The 15,699-nt window shown below is 48.2% G+C and overlaps 1 protein-coding gene across 1 annotated transcript in view; it reads right to left on the bottom strand.

Annotated features, from left to right (window-relative positions):
- Positions 1 to 15,699, bottom strand: part of LOC143984135 (S-adenosylhomocysteine hydrolase-like protein 1) — a 521,010-nt gene that overhangs the window by 268,696 nt on the left and 236,615 nt on the right. The window contains exon 7 of the mRNA XM_077484446.1: positions 4,908 to 4,996. Coding sequence (XP_077340572.1) covers positions 4,908 to 4,996 — 89 coding nt within the window. The remainder of the gene's footprint in view (positions 1 to 4,907; positions 4,997 to 15,699) is intronic.

The following is a 15,699-nucleotide window of genomic DNA, read 5'->3' on the forward strand; positions in this document are numbered from 1 at the left end:
ATCAGCAGAGGCACTGGCACCTGAATTTTCAGGGTATCACGCACAGCTGTGATACGTGCTCCAACAAGCACTTTGTCACGCAAGGACCCAAATGGGAACTCATCCTCACTGTCCGCTCAGTCCTGTTCAACGTCATCTGAAATGACAGAACAGGGGTCACCAGTCTCAGCAGGACCCAAGTCTGCGTCAGAGCTCTCCCTGGAGGATGGGGAGGGGGGGCTAATTGAGGACTGCTGACAAAGCGTCCAGAGGCACTGCACTGTCTGCAGGGGAACCGATTGAAATTGCCTGGATTTTGGGGGAAGAAACACTAGTTTCTGAAGCCATGCTGACCCACCTGTTGGGGACTTAGGACAGTGATGGTCCCACCCTCCTAACTGCTGCTGGCTGAGGGGCTCTTTGCCGCAGGACTCACCACCCTGACTGGGTTCTGCGCCATCCAGCTAAGAGTGCCTGTGTCAGCTCCCAGATGCATAGGAGACCACACCGCGCAGTGCAGAGCTGCTCTGAGTGGCGCTGAAACTGACAAAAAACATGTTAAGGCTTCAAGAAAATGGCCACGGAGCGTCTAGTAGAAAGTACATAATCACTGGGAAAATGACCGCCAAACTACAGGAAAATGGCCATAGAGCTTGCTGCTCCTTGGTCACACATAAAAAATAGCCACCTAGCACTGTATACCATGAGGGACATTGAAAAAAGAGGCAGAGAATGGCAGTGAAACAGCGCTATAGCGATCAACACACACAGCCTCCAGGGAGAGACCTACACACATCCAGGGCACAGCCAGCCAGCGCAGTCCCCCTCCCCCTCCCAGGTGAGAGCCCCCACGGAGAGCCGCTGTCTATGGCACACATACCACTCAGCAGCCCATGCAGCATTCCCCACAGGGAAGGGGGTTAGGGAAGATGGGGACAGGGAGAGCAGAGAGGGAGGTGAGGGACCCCCGAATCGACCTCCCAGTGAATGCCCAGCTGCTCAGCCCCACCGAGAGAGGGAGAGCTGTACTTACCAGTCCTGAAGAGCTAGGAGACATTCCGAACACAGACCCACTCTCCGATCAGTGGGGGTGGCTGCTGGCCCGGCACACTGACGCAGACATCAGTAGCCCGGTAATATGTGTGCCCCGGAGCATTTATGCTCACCGACCACCCCTGGAGCATGTCGTGGCTGATCCAGTGTGGAGCTCTGCTCTGCACACGCTCGCTGGCCCGGCTGGGGAGACTACAAGGATAAGAGTATCCAGCCCGTCACCCAGCCGACTGTTGATAGCAGGATCTTTAATCTTGCGCAAAAAGCAAAGCTTCTGCAGAAAGATCCACGGACCAATGGGCCCGCAGGGTTCCTAGGTCCTTCTCCTTCACTAGGCAGAAAAAAACTGAAGCTGCGATAGCAAGCTGAGGGGTTGTTTCCTAAGGGACTGCCCCTTGGGCGGAACTAGAAAGTTCTAGTTTTTTTATCACATGTTACATTTTATGCCTAGTCCTCTCCTGAAGGTGGCGTAACAACCCAATGATCTAAGAAAGGAGGTGTGTCAGTCGGTGAGCGTAAGTGAAATCCTATTTTCTCTTTCGTTCATTGATGGACATGCACCTTAAATCGAACTTAGGGACCTCCCCAAGCAGTGTCAAAAACAAGGGGTGGGAACAGAAAGAAAATAATGTGAAAAGGAGGGGATAGGTATGGCACAGCTCTTATTAAGAGGTGACCTACAAACTCTAAATACTTGAGGGGTGTGTGTCACGGGTTCATTTAATGCAAAAAGTGACTAAAAGTGCAGAAAATAAATATTTGTATATTCAAAAAAATCCTAACAGCTTATATATAATGCAAATTGATATGTTCAAACAAAAATAAACACAATCCTGTGCAAAACCTGCAATTCAAAGTGACATTTCTGTGTAAAAAAATCCAACATATATGACTGATGTAATTTGTTGCTGTGAAACAGGGTTCAGAAATATGCATATACCATCCTTAAACTCTGGTGTATAAAAAAAAGTCCAACAAAGTGACAATGTGCTCCTTCAAATTGTTCTGTGCTTCATGGAAATCAGTGACCCATAAGAAATGCACTAACTGCTATTATTCACCCCACAAGGAGGTATTTCACATTCACAGTATAAGCCACTGTACAGCCTGTGGAGTGGGAGGAAACTTCCTGTCCCGTGTTCTCCAGGTGCCTCCTTGTCGGCGATGTAAGTGGTCTCCTCACTGTTAACCTCTTAAATGTTGCCCACGTGTAGAGAGGAAAGAGACTCCATGGTGCGATACATTACAAATATCCAAAAATGTATTAATACTGATGGGTACTCATTTAATAAAAAACATTAAAAGCAAAAACCGTATTTAAAAACAGGAAACCATAGCGATCTGCGCTCCACAGATTGAAAAGTGATGCAATGACGCTGTATAGTCCCACTCTACATTTAGTCAATGGGACGTCATCTGGAGAGGAAGAAAAACTCCACCCATAACAACCAGAACTCCTCAATGGAGGAGTTGCAACCTTATACGGCCACCTGCAAAACCTTGTGGCCAAAGCAAGCATCCGAATATACGCTCACATCAACCTTGCAAAATTTTGTGAAAGTGTGAACGGACGACCAGGTAGCCGTCTTACACACCTGGAAAATGGACGGGCCCAGGAGGCACTGATTGCCCTGGTCGAATGTGCTGTGACAGGAAAGGGGGCGCCCGCCCCCTTAAGGCATAAGCCTGAAACACCATCTGTCTGATCCACCGAGAAATGGTGGCCGACGAGACCGCCAGGCCCTTCTTCGGACGAGCCACCGATACAAACAGCGAGTCCGACCTCCGGAAAGGAGCTGTAGCAGACAGATACAGCCACAGAGCCCGGACTGCGTCCAAGGAATGCAAAGCAAACTCTTTGGGATGTGACGCCGAGGACATAGGGACGGAAGCACAATGTCCTCATTTAGATGAAAGTTACAAACAACCGATGGAAAACATGAAGGCTGCGGACGCAGCACTGCCTTATCCTTGTGGAGGATCAATTGGGGTGATTTGCATGACAAGGCCACCAACTCAGAAACCCTCCTGGCAGATGTAATAGCCACTAAAAAGACTATTTTCTGAGAGAGTGTCAATAAGGGGATCTCCTTGTTTTCAAACGGCAGTTTCTGAAGCACCGAGAGCACCAGATTCAAATCCTACGGAGGCAGCGGTGGCTGAACTGTAAAGGCCACATGTCCAACCCCCTGAACAAACGTACTCACCAATGAATGAGTCGCCAAAGGTCGCTGAAAAAAGACAGCCAAAGCTGATACCTGCCGCTTAATGGTGCTTACGTTTCTGATCCACGCCTCGCTGCAAAAACAGCAGGATCCTGGAAACTGAATATGTACGGTAACTGAATATGTAAATCAACTTATCGAAATAAGTCACATACGGAAACACCATAGGTGTACGGGCTGGCTTACGGGACCCAAAAGGGACCGCTATTGCAACAGAAGGACCTCCTGTATCCTGATCTTCAGGGTATCACGCACAGCTGTGATAAAGGCTCCAACTAGCGCTTTTCTTGCGCGGATCCAGACAGGGACTCATCCTCACTGTCTGATCGATCCTGGTCAGCAACATCTGAAGCAACAAAGCAGGGAACAACAGTCTCAGTGGGGCCAGAGTCTGCGTCAGAGCTCTCCCTGGAGAACGGGGGGGAGGGGCAGGGGCCGCTTTCTATCACCTTTGTTCCCGCACACCGCCTTCACCCTGGCAACGAATGTTTTCAGGACCGACAACAAGGCGTCCAAAGGCACTGTACTGTTTGCAGACGAACCAGTTGCATTGCAGGGAGTTAGGGGGAAGAAACATCAGTTTCTGAAGCCATGCTGACCCACCCTGTCTGCCACCTGTTGGGAACTTAGGACAGGTGTATAGTCCCACCCTCCTAGTTGCTGCATGCTGAGGGGCCCCCAGCACAGGACTCACCACCCTGACCGAGTTCCCAGGTGTCCGAGTGAAGAAACCGCACTGTTCTGAGCCTCAAGGACCAGCGCTGGGCATAAAAACCATGCGGAGCTACAAACAAAAATGGCCACCGGGCGTGCAGTATAAAGGACATAATCACAGGGAAAATGGCCTCCAAACTACAGTAAAATGGTTCCTGCCCATGCTTCTCCCTGAGTCACAACAAACATGGCCGCCAAACAACTGTACACAGAGAGGGACAGTGAAAAAAGAGAAAATGGAGGCAGAACAGCGCTATGGCAATCGGCATGTGCAAACTTCCAGACACCCAGGGGCAGTCCCCCACCCAAGGTAAGAGCCAACCCAGGGGACCCCTATCTATATGGCACTCACATTGCTCAGCAGCCCATGCAGCATCCCCCACGGGGGGGGGGGGTATAGGGAGAGAAGAGAGGGACTCCCAAGGGAATGCACAGCTACTCAGCCCCACCGAGGCAGGGAGAGTTGTACTTACCATCCGGACGAGCTGGTGACATTCCAACACAGACCCACTCCCGAAGAGTATGGGGTGGCTGTTGGCCCCGCTCGCTGGCCAGGCTGGGGAGACTACAAGGATAAGGGTATCCAGCCTGTCACCAGCAGGCTGTTGATAGATCATAGGATCTTAATCTTGCGCAAAAGACAAACTTCTGCAAAAAAAATCCCGGGACCGATGGGCCCGCAGGGTTTCTAGGTCACTAGGCAGAAGAAAAAATGAAGCTGCAGAACTGTAAGTTCGTTTTTTCACATGTATAACATGTTCTGCCTAGTCCTCTCCTGAAGGTGGCATAACAGCCCATGGTTAATAATAATGGAGCTGTGTCAGTCAGCGAACGAAAGAGAAAGTGTTTTTACATTCATGTGGTGGTAATACAGTTATCTATCCTATTAAGTGTAGCATATTTATCAGGTGGTACTAGTAATAAATGTAATCTTACCAAGCTTGTAGAGCACAGATGGGGTCAATTTCTGTGACATGCACAACAGCACCCAAGGCCTTCAAAGCTGCACAGCATCCTTTCCCAACCTGCATAACAACACATATAAAGACAAAAATAGCATTGATTGCCATTGTTTAACCATTTATCACCAAGCCAATTCTGGCACATGCATGCAAAAAATGCAGATTTTTACTAGAAAACCCCTAAACATTATATATTTTTTGAAAGCAGAGACCCTGGAGATAGCCACTTGCTTACTGGGAACTTAAACTCCACTCTTGCCCAGACCAATTTTCAGCTTTCAGTGCTCTCACACCAGAAATGACAATTAGTCACGTAATACTGTATACAGATTAATTTTTTGGCATTTTTTTTTCATAAAAATAGAGCTTTCTTTTGGTGGTACTTGATCACCTCTTGGTTTTTTTATTTTTTGCGCTATAAAACAAAAAAATAACAAATTTTGAAAAAAGAAATGCATTTTTCTTAGTTTCTGTGATAAAAAATTGCAAATTATTAATTTTTCTTCATAAATTTTGGACAAAATTTATTTTGCTACATGTCTTTGGTAAAATGAACCCAAATTAGTGGATATTATTTGGTCTGTGTGAAAGTTAGAGAGTCTACAAGCTGTGGTGCAAATCATAAAACAATTGATCACACTTGATGTACTGGTGACTCATCTCTTTGGAGCCGAACAAGCCAGGAAAGTACAAATACCCCCCAAATGACCCCTTTTATGAAGGTACACATTCCAAGTTATTAAGATGCATGGTGAGGTTTTCGATGTTGTCATTTTTTTCCCACAATTCTTTGCAAAATTAAGATTTTTTTTTCCCCCCACAAAATTGTCATTGTAATAGGTTATTTCTCTCACACGGCATTTGTATACCACAAATGAAACCCCGAAATACATTCTGCTACTCCTCCCAAGTATGGTGATGCCACATGTGTGGGACTTTTTAAAGCCTAGCCACATAGAGAGGCCCAACATACAGGGGCAGGTGTTCTAGGAGCATAAATTACACATCTAACCTGCTGACTACCTATTACAAATTTTTAAGGCCCTGGAGAACCAGGACAATGGAAACGCCCAAAAAATGACCCCATTTTGAAAAGATAACATCCCAATGTATAATTTATAAGGTATAATGAGTCTTTTGAATGGTTCATTTTTTTCCAGAAGTTTTTGGAATACGTGCCCAAAAAAATAAACCACTTTTTTTTTCTTTTCTTTTTTTACGCAAAGTTGTCGATTTATAAGATATTTCCAAAACATAGCATGTGCATACCAAAAATGACACCCCAAAATGCATTCTGCTACTCCTCCTGAGTATGGTGATACCACATGTGTGAGACTTTTACACAGCCTGGCCACATAAAGAGGCCCAACATTCAAGGAACACCGTCAGGTGTTATAGGGACACATAGCATACACATCCCGAGAATTACACTCCAAAATACATTCTGCTGAGCAAAGGGTAAACAAAAGATTACCTGTGGTGTTAGTAGTGCAGTTGTCCACAGGCGGATAGCACTGGTCCAGGCAACAGGCAGGGACTTGGTCAGCAAAAGCAAACGCAATTGTCCATGCAACAGGCAAGAATACGGTCCATAGTCAGTACAGGCAGCAGGCAGGGATACTGTCCATATACAGTCCAGGGTCAGTGCAGGCAGAGATTGTCAGCAGTGCCAAAATAGTGGTCCTTGTAGTAGGCAGGAACATGGTCCATGTGGCGTGGTCAGTTCATGTGACAGGCAGAGGCATGATGGTATAAGTCCTATAGGCAACAGGCAGAAGTAGAGCCTCATTCAGGACAGAATGGCAACAGGGGGGGCAGAGGCTTCTTTCACCCAAATGTCTTTGAAGCCTCAGTCTCCTGACCCTAATCTAGGCATGAGAAAACAAAAAAAAAACAAAAAATAGGATTTTTGTACTCACCGTAAAATACTTTTCTCTGTAGTTCACTGACTGACACAGCTCCTTTACTTTAGACTATCGGGTTGTTACGCCACCTTCAGGAGAGGCAGAACATGTTAACATGTACAAAAATAGGACTTTCTAGTTCCGCCCAAGGGGCAGTCCCTTCATTAACAACCCCCCAGCCTGCATCCTGCAGCCTCAGTACGTCAACAAGCAGTATAACGTAAAAAATAAGAGGGGAGGGTGCTGTGTCAGTCAGTGAACTACAGAGAAAAGGATTTTATAGTGAGTACAAAAATCCCATTTTCTCTTACGTTCCCTGACTGACACAGCTCCTTTACTTTAGACCATTGGACTAACAAACGAACAGAGTCTGACTTCAGAAAGGGAGCCGTGGCAGACAAATATACCCTTAGAGCCCGAGGGAATGGAGGGCCACCTCCTTAGGATGTGTCGGTATAGCATACAAAGATGGTAACACAATGTCTTCTTTGATGTGGAACGCCGAAACCACTTTCAGCAGAAAAGAAGGTTACGGACGCAACACCACCTTATCCTCATGGATAACCAGATAAGGCGACTTGCAAGACAAGGGCGCCAGTTCCAAAACCCTTCTGGTTGATGTAATGGCCACTAGAAAGACCACATCAGAGGAACTACATGCCAAACCCCCTGAACAAAGGTGCTCACTAAAGACTGAGGTGCCAGGGGTCGCTGAAAAAAAAGACAGCAAAGGCTGATATTTGTCCTTTAATGGTACTTAAAGCCAATTTCTGGTCTACTCCACGTTGTAGAAACAGCAAGATCCTGAATATGGAATAGGAGCGCGGACACCATCTTTTCTCCTCAAACAGAGATGTAGGCCTTCCAAGTACGATGATATATCTTCCGAGAAGAAGATTTCCGTGCTCTCAACATAGTTGAAATCACAGAGTCCAATAGGCCCCGGTTTCTTAGCACCTGGCTCTCTACAACCATGCCATTAAAACCAGCGATGGTAAAGTAGGATGGAGAATAGGACCTTGAGACAGAAGGTCCTCTCGTAAAGGCAGTTGCCGGGGGCGTCCGCCACCAGGTGCACTAGGTCGGTGTACCAGGGACACTGAGGCCAATCTGGGGCAATCAGAATTACAGGAATCCCCTCGGTCTCCACTCTGCAGAGCAGACGTTGTAGTAGCTTTAGCGGAGGAAAGGCATAGATCAGTTGGTACTGACCCCATGGAGCCACCAGCGCGTCTGATGCATCTGCCCAAGGATCCTTTGTCCTGGACACGAATCTCGGCACCTTCCGATTGAGAAAGGAAGCCAGGAGATCCACGTCCGGTGTGCCCCATCAGAGGCACAGTAGCCTGAACACCTCCGGATGCAGCACCCATTCTCCTGGATCCAGCATCTGGAGACTTAGGTAGTCCGCCTGCCAGTTCTCCACTCCCGGGATGTAAAAGGCCGATAGGGCTGGCACATGTCGCTCGGCCCACGGAAGGATGTGAGCGACCTCCCGTGCGGCTGCCGAGCTTCTTGTTCCTCCTTGATTGACATATGCCACCGCCGTGGCGTTGTCTGACTGGATCCTGATCGGATGCCCTCGAAGTCTCATTGACCATGTGGAGAGGCATAGCCTGATCGCCCGTAGCTCAAGCATACTGTTCGACAACTTGGATTCCTAGTCCAACCAGAGGCCCTGGGTCGACTGTATGCCCAGTACTCCACCCCAGCCAGTCAAGCGCCCGTTGTGATCACTGTCCAATGTAGAGGTCGTAATGATTTCCCGGACTGAAGTTCCAGGGATCTCAGCCACTAGAGCAGGGAGTTCCTGACTGACTGGCTCACCTGAATCTGCCGATCCAGGGATAACGGAGATCTCCTTCTGCAAGACTCTGGTGTGAAACTGGGTGTATGGCACTGCCTCGAAGGAGGCCACCATGAGCCCCAGGACTCGCATGCAGAAGCGTAGCGACGACCACCCGCGGTTCATCAACAGTTTTACCGTGGCTCTGAGAGTCTGCAGCTTGTCTGAAGGGAGAAACACTCTTGCTTCCATGGAGTCCAGCAGTAAGCCTAAGTACTCCAAATGCTGAGTCGGTATGAGCACCGACTTTTTTAGGTTCAACAGCCACCCAAATTCCTGCAGGGTCTGCATGGTACTCGCCACATCCTCATTTAATTTTGAGGTGGAAGATGCTCTCAGGAGGAGATCGTATAGGTAACCGACGATCACGATCCCACGTTGTCGCAGCAACGCCAGAACTGGAGCCAATACCCTGGTAAAGACTCTGGGGGCTAATGCCAAGCCAAAGGGGAGAGCCACAAACTGGTAGTGGGCATCCCCAACTACAAATCGCAGGAACTTCTGATGCTGTAGGCACATGGGTATGTGCAGGTGCGCATCCTGGATGTCCAAGGAGGCTAGGAAGTCCCTTTGATGGAGTGCAGCGACTACTGAGGGAACTGATTCCATTCTCAACTTCTGTACTTTCATGAAGCAATTGAGGGATTTTATGGTCCAAGATTGTAGTTCCCAAAAAGGAAGGGGTACGTCCAAACAGATTGGAGTAAAACCCCTGGAATCTTTCTGCCTCTGGAACAGGTACTATCACCCCAACAGGTGACGCAACAGGTTCCTTACCGCCCCCATGAGTGCCTCCCGGCGAGCCGGGAGTAAGGGTATGCTGGAGGGGAAGAATCTGTTTTGCGGCCAAGAGAGGAACTCTATCTTGTAGCCAGAGGAAATCAGTTCGCAGACCCATTGGTCGGACAGTCGAAAGGGCCACCGGGCTGCAAACTCCTGAATGTACTGAGCCTCAGGGAACAGCGCTGGCCGAGAAAACCAAGTTGGGCTACAACAAAATGGCCACCGAGCGCCCAGTATAAAGGACATAATCACAAGGAAAGCGGCCGCCGAACTACAATAAAATGGTTCCTGACCATGCTTCTTCATGCTCACACCAAACATGGCCACCAAACAACTGTATACAGAGAGGGACAGTGAAAAAAGGCAGAGAAAATGGCGTCTGACAGCGCTACAGTGATCAGCATGAAAAGACCTCCAGACCCCAGGGGAGAGGCAACAGACACAGGGCACAGCCACCAAGTGCAGCCCCCCACCCAAGGTGAGAGTCCCCCCAGGGGGCCCCCGTCTATGTGACACACACTGCTCAGCAGCCCATGCAGCATCCCCCCCATAGGGGGAAGGGAAGATAAGTACAGGGAGAGAAGAGAGGGAGGAGAGGGACTCCCAAACCGCCTCCCAGGGAATGCCCAGCTGCTCAGCCCCACTGAGGCAGAGAGAGCTTTACTTACCATTCCGGACAAGCTGGGGACATTCCATCACAGACCCACTCTCCGATCAGCATGGGGTGGCTGCTGGCCATGGCACACTGTGATGCAGACATCAGTAGCCCGGCCATATGTGTGCACCAGAGCATTGCACTCACCGGCCGCCCCTGGAGCCTGAGGGGCATGTCTGCTCTGGTCTGCACATGCTCACTGGCCAGGCTGGGGAGACTACAAGGATAAGAGTATCCAGCCTGTCACCCAGCCAGCTGCTGATAGCAGATCACAGGATCATAATCTTGCGCAAAAGGCAAACTTCTGCAGAAAAAATCCACAGACCGATGGGCCCGTAAGGTTTCTAGGTCCACCTTCTTCACTAGGCAGAAAAAAACTGAAGCTGCAGGATGCAGGCTGGGGGGTTGTTATTGAAGGGACCACCCCTTGGGCGGAACTAGAAAGTTCTGTTTTTTTGTACATGTTAACATGTTCTGCCTAGTCCTCTCCTGAAGGTGGCGTAACAACCCGATGGTCTAAAGTAAAGGAGCTGTGTCAGTCAGAGAACGCAAGAGAAAAATAGTTTTCTTCATGCAGAAACACAATTCTGGAGCCCTTCACATATGTGAGACCCCTGTGTTATGAATCCCACTAGTCCAGTGGCAAGGTACAAGATCAGTCCAAGAGGCAGGCAAAAAGCATGGTGAAACAGTCCAGGGTCAGTTCCAGATCAGGCAGAGGTATGTACAGAATGGGTAGGCAGAAGTGTGGTCGAATAACAAGCCAGGGTCAGTTACAGAACCAGCAGAAGCATAAGGGATGTGAAGGTAAATGGCAGGAAGTGAGGGTTATGTTTACCATACTTCACTAATAATTTACTGAAGTATGGCAATGGCGGAAACAGTCAAATATAGGCCTGGTTGGGAAGGACATTGGGGACAATAATAAGTGGTGTCTCTTCTAACTCTTGCTCTGGGGCACACCCGGCATCTTTTTATGACTTTTTAGCCTGTTGGTCTGGGAGGGATCTTATCGGGAAAGTGGTGTTGGGAGAGTCTGCTAATCACATTGGATTGAATGTTTTCTGGTGGACCATTTGGGAATATAAGGGCAGTGGTGATTTCCCCCTGGTAGCCAAGGAAGAGTTTGGGGCTTTCAGTGGAGTTGCGATAGATAATATAGCTGTTGTATATAGCCAAATTAAACAAACTAATACTTTTTTTTATACCACTGGTATGTTCGTCTTGTGGCAAGGTAGGGTTTGAGAATTTGGTCGTTGAAGTCGACACCCCCCATGAACATATTGTATTTGTGGATACATGTTGGCTTTTGGATTGGGCCATTCCTCCTGCTGATCTCCATGAATTATTGTGGATCGAAGAAAGCATGTAGACATCCCTTCTGTCCCTCAGAATTTCCTCATTACGCAAACTCGCCGTCTCCACTCTTCTTAACCTCTTGTTGACAAAGCTTTGAGGAAAGTCCTTATGGTGCCACATGCTGGAGTGTTCTGTGAAGGTTACGGAACAGGGGGACATTTGTATAATCGTTATCTTCGTACAAAGGGTAGCCTTTCTCCAGGAGTGGGTTTATGAGTTCCTAAATGACTTTTCCGCTTGATCCCACATAGTCTGGGCAATTAGGGGGATGCAGTTGGGTGTCCTTCCCTTCGTATACCATGAAGGCATATGTATACCACTGTCAGGAACCATGAAACAGACTAAGACAGAAGTACAATCAAATCACACTTGCGTAGTCAAGCATAGCCAGAGTCCAGTAGCCAGATCGGGTAGTCAGCCAGTCCAAAGTTCATTAATCAGATCGGGTAATCAGCCAGGCCAAAAGTCAGGGATCCAAGGAGAGCAACTGCAAGCAGGATAAGAAGCCAGGAGGGATGTCAGTAAGCCAGTCTTTAAACAAACAGCAGGAGATGGTTCCTTGTGATGTGACCAACGCGAAGGCAAAAGAAAGAGTGAGCTGGAAGGCTTTAAATAGGCAGGTGAGACGAGCATCATCGGGAACAGCTGGTAACTGTAGAAAGAGAAGAGAGCTGGCAATTAGCCGACAGCTGAGCGGCCAGCCTAGAGGAGGAAGGGCTAAGCCAGCCCTGACAACCATGTGGCTCGGTCGCACAATTTATACAGCTTCATCCCATAGCGGACCCTTTTGGTGGGAATAAATCGTATGAAGCCCAGCCCACTAGTAAATCTGATAAGCGACTCATCCACGCATATGTGTTGGTCTGGGGTAAACAACTGGGGGAAGAGTTAATAGAAGAGAAAAATAATTTAGTAGTGGACGAATTTTATAAAGTTTATAATAATTTGGGACCTAAGCCTTTGGGACTGAGGTGACAACCCACTGGTACGTGGCCTTTCTTGCTGAGGTACTGCGGTGCTGGTGGATGGTACTGCATCCTCACCAGAACGCCTTTGTCTGGCGGGCTACCATCCTCCTCTGAGGCTGTCTGAGTTCCACTGCTTAGGACAGGCTCGTAGTCAACGTCAGACTCAGAATCTGAGTTTGAGGAGGAATCCGAAGCGGATATCTCCCTGTTGCTCTCATCGGCCGCAAGAATATTGCACGCCTTCTCGACTGAAAATAACCTTCTAGACGTTGTTGGTGAGCACTTATGGTACTGATGACACGTGACACTGATGTGGCAACGATGACAGGTGCCACTGATACTGTGGGCACTGTATTTAGTGTTTTATTCAGTGTTGGCACTCACAATCGGCAGCACAGAAGCTCTACCTCCTCACACGCGGTATTTGTGTGAGGAGGGAGAGCCGGCAACGAGAGATGATCTCATATGTTTACATTTGAGATCATCTCTCTTTGGACACGCCGATCAAGTGCTAAATGGCCACTGTGATTGGCCATTTAGCACGATCTGTGATTGGCTGTGTCCAAGGCACACGGCCAACACACATTTTCTCCAAAAAACTGGACAAAATCCTCATGCTCCGATCACTTCTACAGATAATGGCTGAAGCTACAGCCATCTTGGTACAGCCACTTCAACCAGAGAATGTATGGGTACATCCTAAGGGGTTGAATTGGTTAAAGCGGAGCTCCACCCAAAAGGGGAAGTTCCGCTTTAAGGCCTCCTCCCTGGTTTTGACAGGTACCCACTCCTGCCTAGGGGATCCAATCAGGAGTTTTCCTCTCCCCCTTCCTCCCACAGCCATCTGGGACATGTCACAGGTCCCAGAAGACTGCAGGATTATTCACAAAGCACAGCGCTGCTCGCACATGTGCAGTGGGTACCCGGCTGTGAAGCCACAAAGTGTCACAGCTGGGTGTTCACAGTTGAGATGGCTGCACCGGAGACATAAGACAAAGGGAAGGGATGGCTCAGGTGAGCACATTTCTGGATCCTGGGACAGGTAAATGTATATTTATTGAGCACAGATTCACACACACCCCAGCGTGATTCCAGCGGCAGTTCCTGCATAGCTTCTCTCTCACAGACAGTTCAAACTGCGCTCTGCGAATCGCTGCGGGTGTCAATACAATGTTAATGACACTCCCAGAATAGTTCACAGATTGCAGTGTGAACTGTGGATTCGTATAGGAATCAGATCACATGGGGGAGAACACCCATACGATCCGATTCCTGTGCAGGGAAAAAAAAGCCCCTGCACCTTTTTCTGTTCAAATCCAATGCGAGTTCAGCCATACAACTGTTAAAGCCTTGTGCAGTGTATAGGTGACAAAGGTATTTAATCCCTTTGGAGTACCAACGTTTAGGGACAGGTAAAGAGTAAAGTTCCTGCAAGGTGGGACTGAACCATAGAGGATTGTTCGGGGATACCGACCATGTGTGCCATGTTATTTTGGTGGTTCTGTATTTGAACAATGAAAGGGATGTGGCCAGCATAGAGGTGACGGGGCGGGACTTTGCCCCTATAAACAATATTGTGAAGGGTTTCCATGGAGGATGCAATGGTCCACTCAGTGGTAGTACATGCATTTGCTGCTATCGGGTGTAGCCAGTCAAGATGCTAGGTAATATAGACCAAAGTTTGGGAATGCCAATCCTGCCAGGTGTGTCGGTAACCTCAGTGTCTCAAGTGCCACTCTGGGGGGTCTGCCATTCCACAGAAATGTACAGATTGTGTCTATACATTTGAAAATAGATTTAGCGGTTAATAACAATGGTTATCGGGCAGACAGCATGGTTCAATTTTCTCTTTGTTTGATTCTGCTGGGTCCCTCACCCTTCCCTTTCCCACTCTCTCTACCCCTTTTTCTTTTCCATCTCTTCTTTCCTTTCATTCAGGGTCCAGGTGGCTGAAAGTTGACCTCAAGTGAAACATATGATGAAGCAGATATGACAGGAGGGAGCCTTAGGGCGATAATAGGAGCGGGAAGGGTGGTCTCTCTGGAGCAAGGAGGTATGCTGGCCGAGTCCCTCACTCAGCACAGCTTGATCCCGTAAGGGGTGCTGGGTACTTAGGGACCGCCGCGGTTCCTCCTGTGCCCCGCCGGCAGTGATTTACAGCAGGCACAACGGAATCTCGCTCCTACCTTAGATAGTGCTCTTTCAGAATCTCGAGAAACCTCTTTTCCGTTTTTTTTTTTTCCTTTTTCGGAGTTGCCTTGACCTGGTCTCTTGGCAGACGCTCCCTTGTCTGAGCACTAGCTAAAGCAGTTTTAGTGTTACTCCTGCAGCCTTATGTGGGTGGTTTCAGCACAAATGTTATTAAGGTTGTAATGAGAAATTGTTTTGCTCTGCTCTGTATACTTGCTGTATCAAGTCATCTGTTGGCCATTCAGGCCTGTGTCCTTTACCTTTTGTTATGAAAATAAAAAAATTTTGAAAGTGAAAATAAATGTAAGTATTTTGCATGGGGAGTTGGCCAGGATGTATAGCAGTCTTGGTAATTAGATCATTTTGAGGGTATTTGCCCTTCCCATGAGATCAAGGGGCAAGCCAACCATTGTTTAGTTTGCTCCTTTAAGCGAGTTAGTAGTGGGTCTAAGTTATTGATAATGTAAGTGGACAGAGGTGTCTGCACCAGAACCCCTAGATACCTAAAGGAGGACATCACCTGAAGATTAGAGTCTGGGTGAATATGAGAAGTTGCGTCTGGGTCCAAGGGGAAAAGACTGGATTTGTCTCAACTCACCCTGAATCTGGAGTAGTCTCCAAATGTATTGATTTAAGATAACAATGTTTGGAGTGACACATCAGTGTCCACCAGGTACACCAAGGTGTCATCCGCATAGAGCAAGATTGGTTCCTCAATGGTGGCAATGGGGAGACCTTTCATTGATGGAGAGGAGCGGATACGTACCGCTAGTGGCTCCATGGCCAGGTCAAAGAGGAGGGGGGACAGTGGACACTCCTGTCTTGTGCCCCTATTGATTGAGAAGGACTCAATGACTGTAGAGTTAACCTGAATACAGGCCCTAGGGGAAGCAAAAAGGAGTTTTAGCCACACCACCATTCTGGGGCCAAAGCCGCACATTTTCAACACCTGAAAGAGGTACGGCCATTCCACACTGTTGAAAGCTTTACATGTATCTAGGAATACTATGGCCCTTGTAGGAGGACAGTCGTGTGGGTATTGCAGATTATGGACTAGTCTG

Source organism: Lithobates pipiens, unplaced genomic scaffold (genome assembly GCF_037356315.1).
Source record: "Lithobates pipiens isolate NorthernLeopardFrog02 unplaced genomic scaffold, aLitPip1_a1.2 Scaffold_16, whole genome shotgun sequence".
Lineage (NCBI taxonomy): Eukaryota > Metazoa > Chordata > Amphibia > Anura > Ranidae > Lithobates > Lithobates pipiens.